Source organism: Rhinolophus hipposideros, assembly GCF_964194185.1.
Source record: "Rhinolophus hipposideros genome assembly, chromosome: 11".
NCBI lineage: Eukaryota > Metazoa > Chordata > Mammalia > Chiroptera > Rhinolophidae > Rhinolophus > Rhinolophus hipposideros.
This window is the reverse complement of record NC_138057.1, coordinates 49,771,514-49,798,625: the sequence shown is the minus strand read 5'-3', so window position 1 is coordinate 49,798,625 and position 27,112 is coordinate 49,771,514. Positions and strand designations below refer to the sequence as shown.

Sequence of the window (27,112 nt, the reverse complement as noted above, 5' to 3'; positions counted from 1 at the left end):
ATGTATTTAAAATGCAAATTCTTGGGCTCCACCCCGAATCCGAAACGCTGGAAGTACAGGCAATTTAATGTATATTTTAACAAACCTTCCAAGCGATTCTGATGCACACTCAAGTTTGAGAACCACTGTTTTAAACCATATTGTACATCGAAAAAATCATTTTGGAATGCTAAGTGTGTATCCAACAGAATTACTAGCCCTTTGGGGATGTCTCTGACTGTATTTATCCCATCTTGCTTCTCCCACAGTAGTGAGCAAGTAATGCTATTGCTCACACGAAGCAGGCTAGAATCTGGAGGTCTGCATAGGCCACGTGTGGCCTTCAGGTTGGTTTTATTTTGTCTGTTCCTGAAGACTGTGAACTAATTGCCAACATGAAAAACCTAGATTACAGACTTTCCTTGGAAAAAAATCCAAAAAAGAAAATAAGATCTGGCAACACTGGATCCAAAATTCTACATGGCAACAGTCAACTGACTGGTGGCTTCCTCTTGGAGGAGGGGCATGAGGGTTCCAGTTAGCCACAGTCCTCACCATTCCCTGATGCCTCCCTGACATGAGGCTTCATGCAGACCAACCTCTCCCATTTACATTGCCGATCTGGTCCTAAAAGCATTTGGGTCTGAACCATGGCTGGACAGAGGGAAGCTAGATAGAAAAATACATCACTATCCACAGTCTGAAACACTTAGCTGTTTCTGAGCGGCCAGTTTAGGAATGGAATTCTAGAAGCCAGTGTCTCTGATTAACACTGACTTGGAATTTGGACAGTGTAACTTCACTTTTCATCAGGTAACAGGGCAAATTACGAAATGACTCAAGCACTGAAGATAAAAGCTTTGTAGTGCCTTGCCTGTGTGAGCACGTGTGGGTGAGCTATACCACAGTAAAGGGAGACTTTGTATCGGCATGACTTCTTTAGGGCACAACAGGGTGTGGAGGACACAAGATCGTGAATGTGAGACATCACATACGCCTCCTTCGTGTAGATGGTGTCCATGCTGCGCTGAGAAGCGAGAGCCGATCAGCTGTGAAAAGATGATTTCCCAGGGAAGCAAGTGGGGAAAAGTCATTCTTTCAAGTTACTTTCACGGCTCAACACAAATTTTAAAGGGCAGATCCTGGACTAGGATTTGACAATTGTGCCTTTAACGCAGATGCTAAATCGTTTCATAAAAAGGACAGAAAAGATACAATTTCTGTACCTCATCCAGGATACTGGGAGCGGTTCCTAAAAAAGCGAGCAGAGTGGTGGTTTGGGGTCTCTTTATCTCAGCGTGAGGATGGGCCTGGAGTTCAGAGGCGAGAACTCACATAAGGTCTCAACGTGGGAACAAGCTTCATCAGTAAGCCTCAGGAAGATCTCTGTCTGTCACGGAGTTCATCCCAAAGCAATAAATCAGAAAAGTACATCTATCAAAGCTTATTTACTGTGCCAGAAGATACAGACAAATGGCCACTAATAGTCATAGGGCTATTTTCTGACAAATTCTTAAATTTTATTCTCTCCTTAACTACCACCATACCTTAGCATTCTTAAGAAAGAAAAGAGGAGACAGAATATGTCACTGATGACTCAATCTTCCTTTAAGCTGTTAGAATTTAGAACTATAGAGGAAAAAGGTGGTCTCAGAAAGTAACCCCACAGGGTGATCTGGCCATAAATTCCTAACTGGGAAGGGTCATGGTGGGTAGTCACACCCCAGGCCTATAACTTCTTTAGTAAAAGGCTTCTGTTTACCTTAAGCAAGCCCTGACCACTGTTTCTGTGCATGTAGGTTATCTGCACCTTTAAAATAAGCCATAACCACCCTCAAGAGAGCACACAATCTTGTTAACTATCCTGTAATCCAACCCCAGCCTTGCTTTCTCCCACCTTCATGTAATCTTCCTTGTGTTCTCTTCTGAATTTCAAATGCATAAAAGAAACTGCAAAACTGTTATGCTCTGGAGCATTTGAGATCTTGCTTCCTGGCAACTGTCATCAGTTTTGGCTCAGATAAACTCTTACAGAATTTTTCTACAGGTTTGGACATTTCTTATGTCTAAAGAACGACAATTTTCTAAAACGCAAAGATGACTGTTTCTCCCAGGCAGACCTAATATTTTGAATAGTCTATTAAAATTAAAACACAGGGCCAGCCCGGTGGCTCAGGCGTTAGAGCTCCATGCTCCTAACTGCGAAGGCTGTCGGTTCGATTCCCACATGGGCCAGTGGGCTCTCAACCACAAGGTTGCCGGTTCAACTCCTCGAATCCCTCAAGGGATGGTGGGCTGCTCCCCCTGCAACTAAGATTGAACACGGCACCTTGAGCTGAGCTGCCTCCCAGATGGCTCAGTCAGTTGGAGCACGGGCTTTCAACCACAAGGTTGCCAGTTCAATTCCTCGAATCCTGCAAGGGATGGTGGGCAGCGCCCCCTGCAACTAAGATTGAACATGGCACATTGAGCTGACTCAGTTGGTTGGAGCGCATCCTCTCAACCACAAGGTTGCCGGTTCGACTCCCACAAGGGATGGTGGGCTGCGCTCCCTGCAACTAGCAATGGCAACTGGACCTGGAGCTGAGCTGTGCCCTCCACAACTAAGACTGAAAGGACAACAACTTGAAGCTGAACAGCACCCTCCACAACTAAGATTGAAAGGATAGCAACATGACTTGGAAAAAAAAAGTCCTGGAAGTACACACTGTTCCCCAATAAAGTCCTGTTCCCCTTCCCCAATAAAAAAAATTAAAACACTGATCGCAGCACAGAATGGAACAGGCTTGTAATATGAGCACAAAGGTGAGAAAAAGAGAATTATTCTAAGGAATTGGCTCATGTGATCATGGAGGCTGACAAATCTCAAGATCTATGGGGTGAGTCAGCTGGATCAGCTGGAGACTCAGGAAAGCTGATGTTTCAGATCTAGTCCAAAGGCAGGAAAACGCCAATGTCCCACCTTGAAGGCCATCAGGTAGAAGAAACACCCTTTTATTGGGGGTAAAGTCAAACTTTTTGTTCTTCGACTGATTGGATGAGGCCAACCCACACTGAGAAGAGCAATCTGCTTTATTCAGGCTAATGATTCAAATGCTAATGTCATCCAGAAATACCTTCACAGGTACAACCCAGAATAATGTTGGACCAAATGTCTGCACACTCCATGGCCCAGTCAATTGACACATAAAAGTAACCACCACAACCCCCCATATGTCTGGCAGGTGAAAGGGCATGGACAATCGGTTCACAGGGGAAGCTGGGATCTGTGGAGGACAAACAGCCAGGGAAGAGAAACTCCCTTCTGACTTCCTGGGGAAGGGGCCATCTCCTAAGGCCCCTCCTGCCCCTTCCATCTAAAAGCCACTCTTGGTGAGCTCGCTCACCTTTTATTCAAAGTCGCCACACCATGAATTATGTTAACACTGTGTGCCACTATGCACCCACTGGAATGGCTACAATTAAAAACAAGTACTGACAATACTGAATGCTGGTAGAGCAACTGGAACTCTCCTCATTTGCTAGAGTGACTGAAACATGACACAGCCACTTCAGAAAACAGTTTGGCCGTGTCTTATAAAGTTAAACATACACTTACCACATGACCCAGCAATCGCACTCATAGGGATTTTCTCCATGAAAACGAAAACTTAGGTTCACACACAAGTCTGTAGGTGAGTATTTACAGCAGCTTTATGAATGATTGCCAAATACTAGAAACAACTCAAATGTCCTTCAGTGGCTGAACGCAGAAAAAAGCATCATGCAGGGAAATACTACCCAGCAATGAAAAGGAGCACTGGGCTCATACGCAAATCTCAAAGCATTATGCTGAGTGAAAGAAGCACTCTGTCTCAAAAGATTGTATAGTGTATAAATCTACTTCTCTGACATTTTTGAAAAGACAAATGGATGGAGAATAGCTCAGTGGTTGTCTGAGGGTGAAGGTAGAGCTGGACGGTAGATGTGACTATAAAAGGGTTAGTACAAGGCAGTTAGGGGGCAATAGGACTGTTCTGAATCCTGATTTGGGAGATGGTGACATGAATCTACACATGCGCTAACTTCCATAGACTTGTACAACCCTCCTCCATCATCAAATTTACTGTATGATAATTTAAAAACTAAAAAGATCAAATAAAAAAATTGTATGTCATCCAGTGTACGCACATGATGGAAAATAAATGCACATAATGGAAAATACCACTGGAATGGGGTCAGTCAACAGAAGCTGAATTCAAAATATACACCCATAGGTGGGAACCAGAAGGGCAATTAATTCACAGACATCATATGTACAACATGTAAAGAGGGTAAGTGACATTCTTGAGTCACTAGGCACAACCTGGTAATTCTCTGAAAAGGCAAAACAGCTGTGATTGGTAATGTTTCTTTTCCAGGAACTTCGTATTCATGGTATTTTACAATAGCCTTAAGGGAGGAAATTTAGGCTTAGCGATGGTAAAGGATTTGCCTCATTTTGATCTCGGTTCTGTCTGGTTCCTGAGTGGCTACTTAAAGCCACAGCAAGGATTACACCATGATTCCTCTCTTTTCTTTGCTGTACCCTGAGCAGATGCCTTAATCCTCTGTGCTCTTAAAATCCTGTTCTTTTTTTAAAGCAGTGGCTGTGGGGGGAGGGATTTTGCCCCTAAGGGACAAGTGGCAATGTCTGGAGACATTTTTGGTTGTCACAGCTGCAAGGGAGGACGCTACCAGCATTTGGTGAGTAGCAGCCAGAGATGCTGCTAAACATCCTACAATGTACAGGACGGCCCCCTGACCAAAGAATTATCCAGCCCAGACTGTCACTATTGTAGAGGCTTATAACTTCCTGGTTTAAAAGAAGGCAGAAAGGAAACGGGTAGTAAACATATCCATGAGCTAGACACTGTGCTAGGTATTTTTAAGTTCTTATCTCAGTTATCTCCTCACAACCCCCTTTGAAGTAGGTATTATTTACCCTAATTTATAGTTAAGAAGGTTGTTGCTCAGACCCATAAAGCAATGTGCCCAAAATCTCAGTGATGAAACTAGAAGCTGTGGGTGCCCAAGGCTGTTATAACTTCAACACTCGGTATCAGCAATGTGGTGCCCCTGGTGCAGCTGGCCCGACCTTTAGTCCCCCATTCACTTCCATCTCCTCTGGCCTCAAAAATCAGCTCTAAGAACTCTGCAAACAAGGGGAGCTGATGGGCTGGCAGAAGGGAAAACCCGAGTCTAGAGGCTCCCTGGAAATGGGTGGGCTCATCACTGAGAACCACCCACACGTGGTTTGTCAGTAGTCTCCTTTAGCATCACCCATCCCTCCGCCCTCAGGGCATGGAATATCTCTCCTCCCTCCAAACATCTCAGCGACATTCCCAGACAATCACGCTGGGACAACTTCTTCTCCTCTCCCACCAGCCTGTGTGGCTGGACTTTTCACAAGAAGTGGGGCACTCAGGCAGCAGCCTGTTTTGTGACTGGGGGACAGTTACAGGACAACGTGCTATCATCAGTTTCCCACAATAACATCTGAGGGGCAGGGCATGCCTCAGAAAATAAGCAAACTGCTTTAAAAACAAGTTTCATAATCACCTCTGAGTGATTCTAGTTCAATTTTGCCCTCTTGTATAATGAGTATTTACAGTTCGCACTGTAAATTGAAGTTGAAAATGGGGCGTGTGTGTGTGTGTGTGTGTGTGTATGTGTGTGTGTGTGTAAGATAGAGAGAGTAGGGAGACGAGAGGAGAAGCGAGAGAAAGAGAACAGAGGGAGAGAAGTAGAGAAATAGCAGGAAGGCAGAGAAACAATGTGAGAGGACATATGCTTCAAGCTTAACATAAAACTCATAAAACCGATGACCTCGCAACAAATGCAGAACCCATGATTGGGGGACCCTCTTGCAGATCAGGTGGACCCACGGGAAGGGAAGCTGCTCTTCAAAAGGACAACGACGGCGAGGCCTCAGGCCAGGCAGGGCATCTTTGTTCTTGAACTTGGCAGAGTCCATTCCCGACCAGGCTCCAGGGCTGACCACTGCACAACCCACCCTCATCCTTGCTCCCAGCTCAGTCCCAGCCACGCAGAGAGCACTCACAGTTCCAAAATCAGGATGACGTCCGTCTTGTTCTCGTAAACCTCATGAAGGGTGATGACGTTGGGGTGCTGGATCTCCTTCAGGATGCTGACCTCCCGCTCGATGTCCTCCCGGCTTACGCCCCGCCGGCTGGATTTCGTCCTCCTTTTCTTGATGAATTTGGCAGCATACTGGAGACCAGTGCTTTTCTCACGGCATTTCTTCACAACTGCAAACTGCCCGCTGAAGAGAAAAGATGGAAGAAAGTCACGGGTCATTTGTACATTCTTTTTCATGAAAACAAACCAGGATTGGAGCAAAGATGTGGCATGGGGTGGGGGGAGAGACAAGGGAATTGTGAGTGGGAAAGTCCACATTGTGGGAAGTTAACAAATTAAGTAGGGATAGTCCTTATTATATTCCAATTTCATTATGCCTGTTTCTTTATGAACAAAGTTGCAAAGAAAAGAAATCATTTCCTTGAATTATGTTTCATTTATTGGGTAATAATGCTTCCACTTCTGTGCTTTTCTCCTTCCCTCCCATTTCACATTTGGGGAAAGCAGGAAGGAGCTCCCCAATTGGTTGGACCTCACTTCCCACAGCTCTTTTCCTGTGTGTTTGGAAAAACAAGAGGCTGAGATCAGGGAATTCGTAGAAAAATATATAGGGCCCTGACTCCAATGACAGATTTCTAGCATCAATATTTATTAACTTATCAATTTATCAAACACCCAGAACAAAAAAAGCTACATGCATTGTGTTCACACTTCAAGAACTGATAAGCCCTATGCACTACACATTTGCCGGTTGCTTTCCCAGCATCGCTGTCCATTTATATAGTGGGATTTTTGTGCTTCTGGGAAGCTAACTCCAACTATAGATGCGGATCACGTGACCTAGGCTAAGCCAATCAGTGCACTATATTCCCCTGGCTCCAGTGATAGCCATGTAACCTAAGTAAGGCCTTCCAGAGAATATGAGGACAAAGACTTTTTCTGAGACTCTTTGATCCCCCAAAGCTGCTGCCAACCATCTTGGGACTATGAGGGGAACCACTTTTGGTTTAAAGCCAATCATTGCAGAGGCAGAGCCAGTAGAAAGACAGAAATTAGGTCTGGGGCAACATGGTAGAGTGGCTGGATCAACCCTCGCCTGAAGTCATGTGCCTTTGGATTTTTCAACAACATAGGCTAATAAATTCCCTTTACTGCTAAACCAATTTGGCTTGTGTTTTCTGTTTCTTGCAGAGGAAAGCATTCTATACGTTCGATGCCACAGCATGTATCCAGAGCCTCCTATCCACATATGAAAGAATGTAAGAATTGAACTTGATACAAAATAAGAGGTGAACACATAAGCAGCTGAAATCCTGAGAGGTGAGTAGGCTACCCTGAATGTAAGTGAAACACAACAGAAACATGCTTCCTGTATCGATTGTTACTGCTTCCGTAGCACCCAAAGTCGATCCATCCATTACAGGATCTGTACATTTCTTGGCACCTGCTGGAGAAGGGCTATGCGAACAACTATCACAGTGATTTTCAGCTAGCTTTAGTCTCCTCACATGAAGACAAAAGGGGGAGAGAAAATCAAATGAAAGGTAATATTTTGATGTTCAAGAATGGATACTTTAAAATGTTACTCACTTACTTTAGCAGCAGGAGGCCAGTGAAGAAAAAACACATAGTGACGGATTATTTTTATAACATTGTCAAATTTTGTGCATGACAGGTTATTAATATCCTCTTTCCCTCTGCAGCAGGATGGCGGAGAAGAATAAATCACACCGGATAGCTGGCACCAATTGCCCGTAAACTAGTGATCGTAAATAGTCATGGGATCTGTTACGACTTTACTACAATCATTTTCTAATTTCTCTGGGGATTGAAGAACTGGGCTTTCTCTCTATGGGGGGTAAGGGGATGGGCGGCAGAGATGGGGTTTATGGAGAAAAGATGAAAAACAGTCTCACTCCCTACAAAGACGGTATCATGTCCCCACCAAGCGCTCTCATGGGGCTCCCACACAGAGAGGAGGCAGGGCACTGCCCAGCACAGGACCTCCGAACCACAAACAACCTGTGCTTCTAGGGGCTGGGCCAGTGCATGCCTCTCACATGGTCAAGGTCATGGCGACTTGCTCAGGGGCTGTAAAGACCCAAGGCAGACTCTGTGCTTTGCATCACATTGCTTTAAAACACAAAACCAAACAGCCAGAAAAAAAAAAATTCTGAAGGTGAACCATAAAGAATTTAAATGCAAGCCTAAATTCAGAGACTATCCAACTGTATTTTCACTTTTTTAATTATGGGAAGGTAAGGGCATCAAGACCCACCAACCCTAATGCCCAGGTTAAGGAGAAGTTCCAAACTTCCTGTGTGTCGCGGCCAGGAGTATGTACATAGCTATATAGACTGTGTGGCCCAGCTTTGCAGTGAAACATCTGGATTCCCCACCCCCTCATCAGACAATCCATCCCTCACTCACACTTCTGGACCCCCAACCCCCACGCCCCACTCCCAGGCTGGTGGGAGAGGAAGGGCTAAGATGGGACAGCCCCTCGGGAGAGAAGTGGGATTCTAATGCTGCATGACTGCCTGGCTACCCTGGCGCAGAGGGTTAGTGAGGGTGTAGAATGATTCTGAGGAACACTTCCTGGGCCCATCTCAATGCTGCCTCTTTAAAGATACCCTTCCCTATGTATCTCCAACTCCCCAACAATCTGCCCCCACCTCCTTGCTCCAACCAGCACTCTCTCCTGCACCCAAGTCCAAAGAGCACCTCAGACCCTTCTGTGGCACTTGCTCCTGGGGCACTGCCTGTTCTTTGGCTATTTCCACCCCTCCCAAGACTAATTCCTTGAGGACAGAAGGCTGTCAGGGGCATCTTTCTGTCTCTGGAGGCACTGGGTGTGGAGCTCCTCGAGGAGCCCGTGCACAATGCTGAATTCTGACTCTATGATCTTAAAAGCCAGAGATGTTAAAGTGAAGGTGCTTCACTGTAGTTCAGCAGAACTGTGTAGGGCAGGGGCAGACTGCCTGTGTTTGAGCCTTAATGCCACCGCTTACTAGCTGTGTGACAGTGGGCTCGCTTACTGAGTAACCACCTCAGTCTCCTTATTTGTAAAGTAAGTATGATAATAGTGCCTGCCTGGGAGGGCAGTTGGGGTGGAAAAGGAAGGATTAAATGAGCTATAATGAGTAAAGTGGTTAGAACAGCACCTGGCAGTACTAAGTCTTCAGTAACTGTTAGCTATGATTAATCTTTGACAACTGGAGTTACTGTCATTAGCTCACGGTTGCTTAAATCCCAAAGTGCTGCAGTACAACCCCCAAAATATCACCTTTCATGACTGCCAGGGGGAAATGAGCCCTAAGAGGAAAAACAAAGAAAAAATACACAAAGGGTGTAAAGCTACTGCTAGATCTGGCTGCGGGCTTCAACCTTCAAACCTATCATCCCACCCCTTCCTCTCCTGGCCCCACCCAGAGGGACGGAGCACTGGGGCTGACAGCTGCTCACTGCTGCTGCGCCTTCCCCTGGGAACTCAGAGTCACAGCGGAGCCCAAGGGCAGGCAGGACACCCACTCAAGACATGGGGGCCTCGCTGTGCACTTGGTTAACAGCCAGGAATTTTTACAGTGCAATCTCCACAGGCAGCCAGCAAACTGAGGCCAGACACCTCGGAGAAGAAACTTCTCTAAGAACAGTAATTTGCTTTGTGAGGCCTAACTCGAGTTGGACTGCTGCTCAATTGCTGCCTCCACCCTTTCCTTCCTGGGCATCTGGCCCAAACCCCTCTGCCCATCCCTGGCACCCACTTTGGGTGGGGGGGCAGTTCCTCTTCTCCAGTCCCCTCCCTCCCATCGACAACTAAAGAAAACAAGTTTGGGTTTTTTGTTTTGGGTTTTATTTTTGGCAAGAGTTTCTAAATCATGAGCTCCTGGAGTAAAACCCTGACACAGCTTCCGGGGTGAGCTCTGAGTCAATGCACACAGAGAAGCAAGGCCACGACTGCAATGCACTTGGGGGCTTGACTGCCTGTGGCCCCAGGGCCCCTCTCCTGTGACAAGCGCTGGAGGCTCCTCCGTGATTGCCACCCAGACAGACGACTGCAAGCATGGTTCAATGGGTGCAGGAATGCAGTTTCCTTACTGGAAAACAGAAATTCACTGTCTCTAGAACATTTCAATGGACAAAACAGAGTACAGGTGACCCTCATTTTTTGCAGGATCCCTATCTGCAGATTCACCTTCTTGCTAAAATTTATTTGTAACTTCATAACCAACACTTGCCCGGCTTTCTGGGTCATTTGCAGATTGGAGGTACCTAATGGGCATATTCCCAACTGAGGTTGATCAAGGTGACACTCTGCCTTCTTGTTTCAGCTCTCATACTGCTGTGTTTCCCCGAAAATAAGACCTAACCAGAAAATGAGCCCTAGCATGATTTTACAGGATGACATCCCCTGAACATAAGCCCTAAGGCGTCTTTTGGAGCCAAAATTAATATAAGACCCAGTCTTATTTACGGGGAAACACGGTGTAAACCAGTGTCCTTTTTATAGTTTGGTGCCACACTTTTCACATTTTGTGCTATTTGTTGGTGATTTCACTATTTGTGATGGCCTATTTTGTGATTCACTATTTGATGATGTGTATAGAGTTCCTAAGCCAGAGGCTATGATGCGCCTTCCAGAGAAAATACATGTGTTAGATAAGCTTTCTTCAGGCACAACTTGAGTGCTGTGGGCCTTAAGTTTAATGTCAATGAATCAACAAGAGATATTAAATAAGGCGCCTGTAAACAGAAACACACATAAAACAAGGTTATGCATGGGTCTGTTGTCAAAAATGTTGTGACCAGAGGCTCGCAGAAACCTAACCCTGTATTTTCTCTAGGACCAATGGCTCAGTATTTGCTAGTTCTGTGTTTTCAGTGAATTTATAATACATAACTACCACGAATAGTGAGAACCAGTTGTACATCGTTTTTTAAAAAATGCACTAACATTCTCTGTCATCTAATAACTGACAGAAGAGTTTGTTGCTAGGTACAGACAGCCAAATTCGTTTTCTTGTTCTTTTGTGGTTTTTGGTTTATATACCACATATCAGTGAAATCATAGGGTTCTCTGCTTTTTCTGTCTCACTTATTTCACTTAGAATTATACTCTCAAGATCCATCCATGTTGTCACAAATGCTCCTATATCATCTTTCCTTAACGCCGAATAGTATTCCATTGTGTATGTATACCACAACTTCTTTATCCATTCATCTATCGAAGGATATTTTGGTTGTTTCCATGTCTTGGCCACCGTAAACAAAGCTGCAATGAACATTGGAGCACATGTGTCTTTATAGAGAAATGTTTTCAGATTTTTTTGGTAGATACTCAGGAGAGCGATTGCTGGGTCATATGGTAATGCTATTCGTAATTTCTTGAGGAACCTCCACACTGCCTTCCATAATGGCTGCACCAATCTGCATTCCCACCAACAGTGTATGAGGGTTCCTTTTTCTCCACAGCCTCTCCAAATTCGTTTTGATAGATAAACTTTCAGTTAAATGTAATACACATTCATTAAGTACTAATGGTCAGAAACATACAGACAGTAAGACACATCCCAACCTGAAAGAGCTTTATACTAAAAAGAAATTAACTCAAACATAATGCCAAATTTATTAAAAAGAGAAAAACTCTAGCTAAAAGGACAAAAGCTTCACAAAGAACAACCTGCTATCTAATTTCTGTCTGACTTACCAATATATCTAATTTGATCAGAACCCTTGTAATCATTCAATGAACTGTAACCAAGATTCTATGCAAAGCTCTTTACAAATATTATCTTATTATCACAACGCTATGAAATTCACATCATTTCCTCTATCAATGAGAAAACCAAGCCTCAGAGAGATGTTTTAAAAATTGCCCCAAATCATTCAGCAAGTAAGTTTGCATGATTGAGAAATGATTTCAAACCAAGTGTATTTGCTCCAAAGCTCTATTCACTGAGAATAATTCCCATGCTGGTCTTGTGTCCATTTTGTTGGAAATACAAGCTACCCCCTGTGAAGTTCCAGACAGGACCAAAGCATTGTTCTAGGAAAGAGTTTTCGGAGGGGAAGGTTTGTGGTTAAGTAAGTTTGGGCAAGATAGCCTTCTCCTCCCCATTAAAAATTCATAAAGTGTTTTAATTAATTAAAACCATCACTTTGACATGCTTGAAGGCGCTCTGTAATAAAAAGTAAACCACGTTTGCATGTGTGTTTAGGAAGCATGAAACTCACAATTAGAATCACAGAAGAGTCTCAAGGTCAGTGGACAAAGATGACATGCAATTTGTGAAGCGTTTGTGTTTTTGTTGGTCTTATATATTTCCAAGTGCATTAAAAATAAACCTGTTGAACGGTTTAATTCAGTCAGGTTTTATTTTCCAATTCATTTCTTTGTTGGAGCTTCAGTCTCACTTAGGGATAGACGGGATGGACATACAATATCAGAGATTCCCAGCTGAAGTTGCAGGAAGAGCAGGAAGAGCAAGCTGGCTGGTCATGACAATTTTTTTCTGTCTATGGGTTGGTGCCTACCTGGGCTCTAACATTTTCCTTACTGATCTTGATCCAGACACATTATAGCACGCTCCCACCCTGGAAGGTCGCTACAGATTAAAAAAAGGTGACTAAAAAAGCATATAATTTTTGCTTTGATTTTAAATATGTATCTACCCAGCACATATGACAGTTAAAAATTATTTATGGTAACTGTTTATTATTGTGAATTCCCTACATTAATGCTGGAAACATATTGGGCTTAAATCAAACAGCTGGTAAGTTTCAACTCTGCCTTCCTTCCAAGTCTTTGCCATAAGGTTTCTAATTAACACAAAGTAATTTTTACTTTTGAATTCATATATCAACCGCTGGGGCACAATTTTAGTGCCAGTTTATGGGCCAACTATTTTTCTCGAATAGCTATGTTCAGACAGGGATAGTGGCGTGAATCCTGCTAGAATATTGGAATTAATATAAGATAATATTGGTCTTAAATAAGAGGCGAGGTGCTAAATAATTTTTTTAAGGATGAATTGCCATTTGATAATAATTCACATTGATGGCAGGGGAAAAGACCCTAAAGAGTCTCTAGACTAATGGGAAGACAAGCACATTAACACCATAATGTGGCAAGGGTCATAAAAAGGACATGGCCACTCTAGGCCACTCCCAGGGACAGGGTGAGGTCAGGAGACTCAGGCTGTATCCTGAAGGCTCAGCGAGAGCCAGGAAATGAAGAAGGTGTGTGCGGAAGGACCGGTTTCGAGAGGAGCCAAGGCAGGGAGGCAGAATTTCTGAAAGAAGAGGGAGTAGTGGCGAGGATGTGCAGGGCCCTGCCCAGAATGGAGCAATGCCAGCCCCAACTCTGCCAACAACGTGGGAAAGCAGGGACCTCTCTGAGCCTCCATTTCCCCATCTGTGCAAGGGTGATGACAACATGAAATGAGGTGAGGTATGTGAGTGTAAACGGAGTTCTCTGAGCACATCAAGCACATGAAAAGATTAAAACTGGCAGGCTATCTCAGCTTCACGCTTCTCAAAGAAGCACAGAGGATAATGTTTCAGTGGCTGAAAAAGAGCAACAAATTTCTTCTTGGCATTTTCTACCCAACAACTTTGAAATCTATGTGTTAAGTCTCTATTTTTTTCCCCTATTAGAACTGACAAAACTATTTTCATTTTGGGTAGATACCTATTTGATAGGTGCTTTTTGGTCCCCAAAAGACCTTGTGACTTTGCCTGGAGGCTGAAGTGTTAGCCTGTGGGTAGGGGAAGCTGACTGCATTTTGCAAATATGGCCTCAGCCCTCTCTTCAACCTCATATACCCTGCCACAGGGTGACCTTGCTTCTTCCATCACGAGGTGGACTCTCAGCCCAGTTTCCTGGAATCTGAGCCTTGCTTGACCAATAGAATGTGGCAGAAGTGATTCTGGGTTTTCTCAGAACACACATTCTTGGGTGCCCCCTCTTAGAGTCCAACCACCATGCTGGGAGAAGCCTAAGCTATGTGGAAAGGCCACATGGAGGTGCTTCTGTCAACAGCTCCTGCTGAGCTGACAGCAGCTTTAAAAGGGTGGCCAGGTGAGTGACCATCTAGGATGTCTGGCCTATCAAGTCTTCAGATGGGTTCAGTCCCAGCCAACATCTTACTGCAGCCATATGAGAGACCCTTAGCCAGAACACTCAGGCAACCCACAGAAGCACGAGAGATCCTAATAAATTGTTGTTTTAAGCTACCAAGTTTTGGGGTGGTTTCTTATGTACCACTGGATAGGTGGAATGGCCACTGAAATATTTTGGATGGTGGGTTTAACAGATAACCTAGGAATCTGTGGGGAGGGAGGATTTGTTATAGAGGGTGAAGGGCCAGTAGGTGACCAATGTAGCAGACCTGCCTAAGGGGAGAGCGTGGAAAAGAGCGACAATGCACAGACCGGCTCGAATGCAGGACCCCCACTGGGCTCACACAAATGAGCCCTACCGTTAGTCACATCAGCGTGTGTGGGCTCACTTTTCAGGTTCTCCACTTCTCATCTTGGCAGCAATCCCCCATCTTTCAAGGAAAGTGGGACTTCTGTGCCAGAACCAAAAACCAACAACAACAAACCCCAAAGACTCACTGAAACGCCTTAACAGATTTCTGGCTGAGCTGTGCTCACCTCATTTATCTTTCCCAGTCTCTGTGGAGAAGCAGGTCCTCACCCTGGGAAACACACAAAAACCAAATGTTCTAACAGGACCCAGGAAACATACCGTTACCTAATCTTCATTCTGACTGGTTCGAATGCCTCGGGCATTCCCATAGTGATACCACCTGTACCTCGGGACACCTGTGAAAAGGAAGCATTTTGTCCTCATTCAATGGAAACCTCCGCTTCCATCCTAACCCACCAGCCGCATGAATTTCAGCTGCTGCTGAAGACTAACTCAAGAGGGGAACTGGGTAGTTAAGCACCAAGTTCAGTTCCCTTGGAATATTTCCATGGTGCAGCCCACTCTCAGAACTGCTCTCTTTCTGCCCTTTCAGAAGCTATGCGTGACAGCAAAACAAAGTAGTTTTTACAAAAAAATTAAAGCTGGTGATTTATTATTATTATTTTAAACCCTCCAAAAATTAGTTTGAACTGCTACCAGGACTCAATAAAAAAGGCAATGGTCTAGAGAACTAGGTTCCTCCACTAATCAGACGGCAGTGCAGGTTGCCAGGGTGCCCAGAGGGAGAGGCAGAGTTTACCCAGGAGATAAACAGCAGCAGGTCACCCAGGGAACCAGAACAACATGTGAATCAGAAGTGAGATGCAGAATGATAAGGGCGGGCTGGGAGACATGTGAGTAACACAGCTGGTGGAGCAGTTGGGGTACAGAGGCAGACCCTTTGGGGATAGCATCCTCCCGGAGGACAGGACCACACAGGAGAACAGGTCAAAACCTGGGACCCAAAGCAAGGGTGAGCAAAGGTCTGGCTCCCCTCACGAGTGCAGTGCTGCTAGTGGGTCAAAGAAACCAAATACACAGAGTATCGGGTGGCTTGAGCAGCCTCATTATAATTAAGGAATTAGCAAACCAGAGCACACGAGGACTCAGAAATAAGATTAGAAAGACGGCAGTGGGTGCTTTTGTTCACTCCGCTTGTCCCTATGAGACCTCTTAGAGGGGGAACATCTGAGATCCATCTGGAGGAACACTTCCCAAATAAAGAGATGCTACTAGGAGAAATGGCCAAGCAAGTTTAGGGAAAACTGGGTAAACAGAGTCACAACAGGTCTCAGTATGCAGGACTCAGCAGACCCTGCCCTCTCCAAAAGGGGGTATAGCATTCAGTGTTTCCAAGGATTTGGGCTTGTTCACCAGAAATCTTTTTTTTTTTTTTTGGTCACAGAGCTTTTTGAAATTCAGTTTTTTTAGAAAAATTTGCTTTGGTACTCTTTCTCATTAAATGGCTGGCTCCTTAAGAGCTGGGACTGGACTCTCTATGAACTGTTTCCTTGTAATTCTCAACACAGAACTGCACTTTGAGATTATTTCCTAAGGCACGACACCAGTCACAGTGCCCTCCTTCAGGCCTGGGTGGAGCTGAGTGCAGAGCTAAGGGTAGGAGGTGCCCACAGGGTTCAGTCCCTTTTGGGACTGTGGCACATTAGGAGGGTGGGAACCAACCGCGTCAGGGCTGGGAGTGGAGGCCGTCGCCTCCTCTGCCTCCTGGCTACTGGTCAAGGGCTGCGTAGAGAAGGTAGGCAAATGTATGATGGTCTCAGTCCTGTTAGAAGCCCGGTACCATCTGAGATAAGAAGAGAATTGGGAGTTTTTCATTTCTCTCTGATGTGAGTTGGGTTTGGGAGGCAACTGAGAGCAGGCAGAGAAGCTCCAAGGCAGAGTGCAATGATGCCTGCTGGTTGGTTTACAGGTGAACTCTTGAGCCCTCAGTACCTCCTTGGACCATGAGACCCACCCCTGAGAAGAGAGTGGTGGTTGTGGGAAGGAGCCCAGAGCCTGTGGATTCCTGAGAGCATGTCCTGACTGCCCTCCCCGGCACCTGAATTACATGAGTCTGGAGATAACACTGCCATCTTGTTCTTGGTGTAGTTCTTTTGTTTTCTGTCACTAGTTGCCATATGTAGTGGTAGTTGATTCGGATCAGGCCTGTGACTTCAGGAATTTGCAACCGGCAGGAATTAAGACATCACCATGTAACAGAGTTGCCAGTACTACCTGAAGGAGGTATGCAGAAAGAGTGGGGTCCCGCTGTAGCTTTACCCACTTTGCTCAGCACCACCCCTGGCACCTAACTCAGGGCCGGGCACAGAACACAGGCTGGTGCTTGATAGCTGTTTGTTTGATAGTAAAAGGGAAAGAAAAGAAGAAAACAAGTCTTGGAAAAGTGCCATTTGATACAGTCTATAAACAAGAACACCAATGGACCAGACAAATAAACAACAAGGCTCCAAATATTTTCTCATATAGAGAAGCCCCACATCAGAATCAGGATTACTCTGTGAGTCCAGTATTATGGAGATTAAAATGACCTTATAAAGAAAGGGGATCACACTGGGATCAGCCCTCCCATTTCATCAATGGTGAGCATGTCAGATGACGGGAGAGCAGGGACTGCTGCCCCAAGACTGTGTTCGAGAGGCAGGGGGCCCTCCGGCTGCCCCAGCTGGGTTGCAGAGGGGTCAGTGCCGTGTCTGATCATTCCAACTTCAGCATGCTATCCCTTGGGCCAATCTCATTATTTGATCATCCTGACTTTGTCATGTAATCCCCGTTCAGCTATTGGGCTAAAGTTAACTGGGCCATAAGGTACGATCTGTTCTCAAGTCAGCAAGCTGCTCTCAGGGGATAAAGTTGAAAAAGGGAGCAGTAGGTTCATATAACTTCGTGGCGAAAGAGAAGACAGACAAGGAGCTGAGCTGAAGTTCCTTATTCCATGGCCAAAAAAAAAAAAAAAAAGAAGAAAAAAGAAAGAAAGAAAGATTCATTCAAGAGGCTAAGATTCAAGATGGAGAAAATTAGCCGAAGTAACGAGAAAGGAAAAGTTGGGCAGTCTGATGGACATAGGTTGTAACTGTGCAAAGACTACGTTAAGTTGCACAGATTAAAGGTAGCTTATAGGAATTGTGGGGTAATCCTCCCCGACGTGTATTCCACCGAGTTCTGGAGCATGAAAGGTACTGCACAAAGATGTGTGAACATTTTCATGTCATCCTTCTTGGCTTAGGTAGAAATACTATTCACTTGTGTGTTTTCACAGGCTTTGTCATTGGAAGAATTAGCTCCATCTTATCCAAAGTAGTCAGGTCTATATTGGTGAAGAGTTTGGATTTCAGTGTCTTGGAAGAAATTCAAATATGCTTGGTGTTGCGTGGCTTTTAGTGCAGACATATGCCTCATGTGCATTGGAGATGCTATACAAGGACCTGTCTGGCTCTGGAGACTGAATCCAACAGGGGGTAGCAGCTTCTTCCAGGTTTTCCTTCTCTGCAGTTGCAAGAGTCACAGGCCCAGGTCTCAACAAGGCAGCTAGTGGTTGTCTGGCTGTCAGCCCAGCCAGGAGGAATCCTTTTCACAGCGTTCTTGGCCAGGCCCTTTCCCATGATGTCTACAGATCTGTCACCTTGGCTCTGAATCAGGTGGGGACTCACCTCACAGAGGAAGTCTGGGAGAGGAGAAAACAAGCAGAGGACTGAGGGGGTCACTTCAGGATAGGCAAGGCGAGGCTGGCAGGGAAATTCACTGCTGGAGTTACCTGACAAGAGAGCCACGCAGATAAAACTGAAAGATGATAAGTTAGAGAGAAACCAGAGCTCCCGGGAAGTCTGAGTATTCCCTCAATGGAAGCAGAGCTCCCTGGAAGCCTGCCATGTGGGCCGATCTCACCCCTGCGATCAGATCCAGCAAACACGAAGCTTATGTCAGAGGCAGGGGAGGGCTGTAAATACCTCAGCCAGGAGACCGAGTACACGGATGACGTCACTTCTTCCAGAAAGTGAGACTTCTGCGGAGCAGGTGTTACTAATCAGGTCTTCGTTCAAATGCTCAGGAAAATAAAAAATAATCTGCATGTATGAGGTATGAAAGTGATACCTCTCAAAGCTGGGATTGCAACCCCAATGACCTTTCCGTGGGGTGTCACTTCCTAAGAAAATGTGGAATCTGAACTGAGGGAGACTCGGAGTGATCATACATGGGGGCTGCAGAAACTTTCTCTGATGGAAACAATTTTCTGGCAGGTGAAGTAGGGCGTCATTCAGGGTGGGAGCGGACTCCGGCCCGAGGTGTGGATGAAAAGCCATTCCACTTGCAGGCCCCTACTTCCTCATTTGCAGTGTGGAAGCCAAGGGCTTCTGCATCCCTCCCCACCTTGATGGCACTTAAGGCTCTGCAGAGCTGAGTGAGACTGCCAGAATGCATCCCCTGACAGTCCCTCCCCTGACGGTCTAATTGCCTTGCCACTTGGATCAAGAGCCTGTGCTTGTCTGCAGTCACACGGAAACACCTGGGCCAGCAGCCTACCCAGTTTAAAGAGCGATTATAACTTCCAGGAAGGTAAGGAGGCCCAAAGGAAATGGTGGCTATAGACCTTGAACAAGGGACAATTAACAGGAAGAAACATACTTGTTTAGGCCTTCACTCTAGGGTGCTGACTTTTAGGGGTTCTAGATCAATTCTAGAAGTGAAGGCAGCTGGATTCTGGTGGAGCTAGGTGGCTCCATGATGAAAGTGAACTCTGAGAAGGAGGTACTGGCTCATAACCTGTAGATGCATCATGCATACAACTTAGAGATTACTTTCCACTTAACAGGTAAGTGAATAGCACAAAAATAAATCAATTTTTCTAGCTACTTCATGATTTGTTAGGCATTTATGAGAGACACATCACCAGTTACTATGCTTCGAACCACAAAGAAGTAACACTAGAAGAACTGGCTTATTGAGTTTGAATTTTAATACCCTTCATAGTGATCTAACAATATATTAGTTTTTAAAACAATTATTTATGAGGTCTGACAATTTCGCGAACTCATCCTAGAAAAAGTGCCACATACCTCATTGCTGAATATCACTAGGGTCACCTTCGAAGTAGTCCCCTTGGGAAGCTATGCACTAATGCCAGTGCCTAGTCCACCCTTCAAAGCAATTTTGGAACTCTTTTTCTGGAATGGCCATCAGAGCTGTCATTGTATTACCCTTGATGTCCTGAGTGTCATCAAAATGTATTCCTTTCAATATTTATCTTCAGGTAAAGAAAGAAGTCATTGGGGGCCAGATCAGGTGAGTAGCTGGGGTGTGTTCCAACGCAGTGATTTGTTTACTGGCTAAAAACTCCCTCACAGACAGTGCCATGTGAGCTGGTGCATTGTCGTGATGCAAGAGCCATGAATTGTTGGCGAAAAGTTCAGGTCATATAACTTCTTCATGCAGCCTTTTCAGAACTTCCAAGCAGTAACCTTGGTTAACTGTTTGTCCAGTTGGTACAAATTCATAATGAATAATCCCTCTGATATAAAAAAAAGTTACCAACATCATCGTTGCAACAAGTTCATGAACTTAATTGTCAGACCTCATAGATTACACTTGTATGTGGAATTGTTTCTGATAATTAACACCACAATTGCATCCCAAGAGCCCAACATGGTGCATTCAATAATATTTTAGAATTAATACTTATTGACTCAATCACCTTATGGGTCACCCTACATTTATATGCTGACTACCTATTCAAATTGTTCCCACTGACCTTTCTAGACATGGAAAAACAGTTGCTCCTGTATTTAAAAAGATCACACAAGATATCTCTCGTTATTTGCTTAAGAACATGCTGGTCCTGGGCAGTCTGTGTGCATTTATTTTTCTCAAACATTCACTGGGCTCCAGCTTTGTGCTAGGCCTCAACTGGTCCTCCAGGACCTGCCCACCTGTCTTAGAAGCTTGTCAAGGGGACAGACAGTGTATTTGATCTACAGTCACTTGAAAAGCAAAGGTGTATTAGAATCCTCATATAGGATACTGGGGTTTCAGGGGAATTCTCCCAGTCTCCTTGGGGCCAAGTGCTTTGTGGAAGCAGTTACCTTAGGCCATAATTTTAGGTAGCTGGGTAAATTTCCTAATTGGAACACAACCTAAATATTTTTTAAATTAAGAATTTCTCATAGCCCTTAACCAATTTATAATTGCCAATGCAATTTGCAAACTCCATGAGGCCAGATTTCTAAAGAATTGAAAACTGGAAGGCAAGACTCATGGTCTTATACAAATACAATAAAATAGCACAAATTATTCTAGAAAACCAAATGAATTAAGATTTAGAGAAGGAAAAGAAAACCCAAATTTAAGTTCACTTCTGAGCAAGAAGATGGATAGGAAAGGACTAAAAATGACTGTTCAGAGTCAATGGTGTAGAAAACAAAACCAACTCTTTTTAGCTCCCGTGTGTGTGTGTGTGTGTGTGTGTGTGTGTGTGTGTGTGTGTAAGGCCAACGATCTTTACTTAGGGGAAAGTAGGGAAAACACTGTTAAGGTAGTGCTGAAGCTTGAGTTTAGAAAAGCGATAGTAAAAGATTGCCTGGCTAGGCATTTAAAAGAAATTCATATCTCCAGGTCTGAGAAAGTTAAACCTCAGTGTGACAGAAGCAATCTCAAATCACCGCTGGTAATCTGGACAAATGTTAAAATGGGATGCTGTATTGATGTGAAATGAGGACCCAACTGGATCCTTCTGTAAGATCAATTAGCTTGTTATTAGTCCCCAGCAAAGATTGAGATTATTGATCAGATGAATTAAAACCAGCAGGTGATCAATAGGCCACAGAATCAGCAAGAACTTTGCCCCGGCCCTCAACTGCATTATAAGACAAGCTGAAATGGAACGTTATATAGCTAAGAAAGGAAATGTTTTTATTGCAGTAAGGACTGTGACATATTTTTCATGGTATTTTTATAGATAAAATGGTGAATCACCATGTGGTGGATTTTGGCAGGCCATAAGGCTCTCTAGTTTAGCACTGTCCTAGACAAGACATTCTTCAGTGCATCAGATGAAAGCACACTTACCACATTGTAAAATAATTAGTGTAAAAGGAATGGCTGAATTTAGTGACAGAACCTATCTAAATTATCCCACAGGCTGAATAATAAAATTCATAAAAGAAGTAAACAGAAATGCCTATAATTAGGTTCAAAGAAGTTACCCTAACATGACAGCAGTTCATAGAGAAAATACCTGATGGTTCTGATGACAACTGACACACAGTGTACCCTTACTTTCACCCCTGCATGTTTAAGGAGTGCAGTGCTCCTGCACTCAGGAGGAGCCTGGGCCCCATGCTGGGCATTTGTACTTGGTAGGAAAGATGCTGACAGTGTAGGTGGCAGTCAGAGGGAGGACAGGCAATCAGGAGGTTTTGCTCTGGGATGACAACTGTTGCTATCTGAAAGGTTGTCAAAAGGAATTAGGCCACCAGCCAAGAATGAGTAAAAGGTTGGACAATGACCTCTTAGATTCCTTCCAACCTTAAGATGCTCTGCTTCTAGGGGCTGCAAAATCCAGGCTCTGGCTTACTGTGCTTTTTACTTAACTAAAAGAAAATACACTGTCACGTATGTATAGTTGAAATCCTACAACAGAATTTCTTCTTCACGCATTTTCTGAATCTCTGTTATCCTAATGATTCTCCCAGATTGAAACTCAAAATAAAATCCATTATTGCCATAAACGTCCTTAGACTCTATTTGGAAATATATTTTATGTATCTGCATCTTAAGATTAACTTTCCAAAGGGAGAGAATATGGACAACTGGAGTGGAAATGCATAGTGGGGAGAGGGGAACATGCTACGCCAGGAGACAGAAGTACTGGATGCTGAACCCACACTCCCATTTATCACTGGTGGGAACACTGACATTTCAGTACCTTTTCTGAGCCTCAGCATGGTCATTAGGAAATTAAAAAAAAACAACACCAAAAGCACAAAACCCACAACTGAGATTAATAATGCTTAGCTTACAGGACTGCTGTTTAAGAGCAAAAGAGGTAAAAAGACGTGAAAGTCTCTGTACTATCAAACAAATATAATGTTAATATTTGGAAATATTTAGGTGATATCACAGCTGGGAATAAAACCCCTGTGTCTATGTCCAAAGAGCCTTAATAAGTTCAGGTCTGTCTCTAACAGGGGATGTCGAAGGAAGGAAAAGGATTCTCTTAAGCAGAATTTATTAGGTAGGTGCAAAAGTAATTGCAGTTTAAAAGTTTAAAAATAATTGCAAAAACAGCAATTACCTTTGCACCAACCTAATAGAAATAACCAATTCAAGTCTTCCAAAACTAAAACTTAAATATCTAGACAGATAAAATTAATCTTCTGCATGACATTACGACTCAACCTTCGGAGGCAGAGGGCCTGGTTTCAAATCCTGGCTTTGCCACTTACTAGCTGTGTTACCTTGGGCAAGTTACTCATCTTCTCTGTGACTCAAGTTTCCCATCAGCAAATTGACTGTAATAACTCTATCTATGTTAAAGGACTATTGTAAGGATTAAATTAATTACACATGTAAAGCTTTTTCAATAATGTCTGACACATAATATGAGCCATATGCTTGCTATTGTAGTTAGAATTATTATTACTGTACATGGATGCTTAAAACCATCTGCATTTCTTAAGCACATGCCAAGGCTCATGCATTGTCCTATTAGAGAAAATAAGAGAAGGAAAAATCGGTGCAAGTTCTCCACCCTGTTCTGGAGAAGCCATCTTGAGCATAGGCTGCTAAGTGGGTCTCCATGAAGGCTGCTGGTGCTAAACTACTTGGACTTAGGAAATACTGAAATATTCAGGGTGAAGAGAAGGAAAGCGTGAGAACAAAAATGGCTGACTTCCAGGTCTTGGGTCCTTGATTAATATTATTCTGACATCTTTCTGGCCTCACAAACTCAGGAGTGAGTGGATGGTCAAATTCTGCAGGGTGACCTCCCCTGGGACAATTATACGGTGTTGGTCCATCTCTTGGATAGTCATGGAGAAAAGACTCCAGTTGAGGCTGTTTCTAACTCAAGTTTGCACATGTTCAAAGAAGCCTCAAATTTCTCAAGCTAACATTGTGACTTTGATCATATAAGACCAACATTTATCATGCACAAGAAAAATAAGATTAGCATTCTCCTGAGGCAAAGAAATGCTCCATGTCAAAAAACAAAGCACTAAAAGAAAAATTTAAATAGGCAAAGGGAGTAGAGAAAAACCTGGTCTTGTTTTTTCTTCCATTATTAACATAAATGTGAAATATTATCATCTACCTAGTATAAACGCAGTGAACATGGAGGAAAGCTGCCTGCTCAGAAGCCAGCTTTAAAACCATCCCCATCGCCTGCAGGCAATGAAGTAGGCAACCTGTGCAGCTACTGGAACATACCGCATACTTCTAAATCTGTGCCTTTGGGTCAGTCTAGAAACCCGTGCAATTAACATGGGAGGGAGAGGAGGAATTTCCGATCCTGCTAGGACTTATACCTTACCTCCCTCCTCCTCTCAGCAAAAGTTTGTTGAATGGGTGGATGAATCAATTGTTCAGACTTGGGCCTTGTAATTCCGAGTTTCTTTTGTTAATTTCTGATTCATTGGCCCAATTACTAAAGGGATCGCTAATTAGATGTTGTACATTATCAGGTCCATTGAATATGATAAAGACATATGTAATCAAACTGAATAAGGTGATTTTTGGGACACTGAATTAATTTTAAAATGCTGAGTGTCATGTCACTATATAACTGGTTCAGAAGAGTTAATGTTAGCGGTTTAGGGTAAAGCAAACGGAATTGAACTTTACACTGGTTCCAAAATTCTAACTTCTCTCAAGCGGAATAAAATTGCATAAAAGAAATGCTTACAGCTTACAGCTTACTATCTGACTATATTAAGATTGATGCAATTTACATTAATATACTTAAATACTAGTATCAATTATTTGTTCAGATGTGTCCAAAAATTTTTAGTACAGGAAGTAAATTATAAATATGAATTCTTCATAATTAGGACATTCATTTAAACTTAAGCTTTAAGCAATAAACATGTATAAATTAAAACCGTGATGTATTCAGGACAGAGCTGTCCAAAAGAAACATAAGCCACAAATGCAAGACCCAGTTTTAATTTAAAATGTTTGACTAGACACATTAAGAAAAGTAAAAAGAAATGGGTAAAATTAACTTTAATAATATATTTATCCCAACATATAAAAAATATTATAATTTCAACATGTAGTCAAGGATTAAAAATTGTGACATATTTTACTTTTTTTTTTTTTTTTTTTTGGTGCTTGAACCCCAGTGTGTACCTTACTCCCATGGCACACCTCAGTTTAGACTAGCTATCCTTCAAGTACTCTAACTAATTTTATAGCTATAACATAAAACTGGGACGTAGCTTGATTATTTTATTTATAGAAGGGAAGTGGAAAGGATACTTGTAAAGTCACTGGGAGATGAACCATTGCTAAGTTAGCACATTAATCACTGGCAGAGGAAAGACATTACCACTGACGTTATTAGAAGACTAATAGCGATCAACATTTTCTTGGAAACCTAGACTATGTATCCTGGATATTTTTCTTAAAAACATGTGAATCCATTTTCAACTCTTCATTTATGTGCACAATGATGGTTTTCTTTTTATACATACACTGCTGTTTCTGGACTATGGAAGTCAATTGGACAATTTATATGTTCTAAGCAACATTTGTGTACTTGAAGTTATTTACCAAGTCTCCAACCAGCCTTCTCTAGAAAATTCCTGTTGGTATAACTACTGGTTCGTGTAGATGAGCTTATGGCTCCTAAATGGCAAACATCAAGATTTCTATGCAGCATACATACTACATGAGGCTACAAAAATGTATCCAGCCCAGTGAGAAATACAAATAAAGATTATGATTCAGCTAATTTAAAAATCTGATCCTATCTGGTAAATTGCTTTTCTATGTAATCTTATTTATTTCATAGTTACCCCTTCCTCCACTCTAAGGACTAAAGTAGAGAAAGGAGACTGATGACGGATGATGAAAAAGTGGTGGATGGACTGGAAGTTTCCAATGAGGCCAAAGAGTGGTTATGGCAGAAGGGGTGGGTAAGTCAGTGGGGAGGAAGTGCCGTGGGAATGGCTGCCTGGAAATGGAGATTTGGGTAGAGTTTCTTGTGATGCCATGGAGCAGAGGAAAAGGTTACTGGAAAGGAGGGGGTCCAACCCTAGGAGGCCGGGTGACGGTTACATCATCCTCAAGGAGGTTCAAGTTGCCCAGAGGATGGCAGGGCAGGGGGTCAGAGGTAGGTTTGCGAACCCAGATTTTCACGGCTCACAGACATCTGCCCTCTCCATGCACCATAAACATAGGGCTTATTCATTTCTTCTTCACTTGTTAGAGTGCTATTAGCCATTAGTTCCCCTAGCTTGTGAAAGTCATGAGAATTAACAAGCCTGTCATGAGGGACTTACTAAATCTGCCGCAGGCATTGACCCACAGAGTGCTCAGTGCTCCTGTCAAGTGGCAAGTGTGAACATGTTGAGGAACAACTGGGGTCTCGACCTGAATTCCAGGTGATTGCTACTTGCATTCACTCACTCATTCATTCATTCATTCCCTCACTCACTCACTCAGTGAATATTTCTTGAGCAGTCTATGTGTCAGGAACAGTATGATGGGTGGTATTTTGCCCTCAAATTATCCCCCGCAAAGGGGAATCTGTAACAGTGAAAAGTTATTCCCTCTCTTAGTTGAAAATTACAATCTCTGGGAGTCTTTCTCCCTGTTTACCATTTCTTTGCTTACTTCCTTTTCCCTATTAAAAAATAGAAAGATAAAAGTCATGCCAGTTGGCCAGCTGTATCCATTGTTGACCTAGACAAGACAGGTCCCAGATGCCAGGGATCAGCTACTTCTTGAAAGAATACGAACATACTATGCTGCTGTTGGGGTTCTGATCATCAATATCTCAGGGTCCTTTATATCGTAGAGACCCTGTTAAAGGCAGGGGTAGTTGGGAAAGTGTGACCAGGGTAGGGAGAAAAACTTCATGGTCATGGAGAAGCAACAGAAATAGGTGTCAGCCTCAGCAAACTTGCTAGCCACTCCTGACCACATTTTTTAGGATTTGTCCATTGTACTGAATGAAGTGAGGTAGACTGTCCCCAAGTATCAAACTTTACTGGGCCCCAAAAGGCTAGATGCTACAGATGCTAATGATTGCTCTTTCTCTACTGGCTTTTCTGTGACACACCCAATCTTTTAACTCACTTTACCTTGTTATGAACTGAATGTTTGTGCCCCGTCCCAGTTCCTATGTTGGAACCCTAACCCCCGGTGTGATGGCATTTTGAGGTGGGGCCTTTGGGAGGTGATTATAGTGAGGTGAGGTCAAGAGAGTGGAGCCCTCATGACAGGATTACTGCCCTTAAGAGAAGAGACACCAGAGAGCTTGTTGTCTCGCACTGACATGTGAGGACACAGAGAGAAGGCAGCTGT

General features: G+C 43.6%; 1 protein-coding gene across 2 annotated transcripts in view; it reads right to left on the bottom strand.

Annotated features, from left to right (window-relative positions):
- Positions 1-27,112, bottom strand: part of DAPK1 (death associated protein kinase 1) — a 169,130-nt gene that overhangs the window by 74,103 nt on the left and 67,915 nt on the right. For both annotated transcript variants that reach the window (XM_081066320.1, XM_081066319.1), the window contains exon 3: positions 6,062-6,283. In XM_081066320.1, the coding sequence (XP_080922446.1) occupies positions 6,062-6,283 (222 nt within the window). The remainder of the gene's footprint in view (positions 1-6,061; positions 6,284-27,112) is intronic.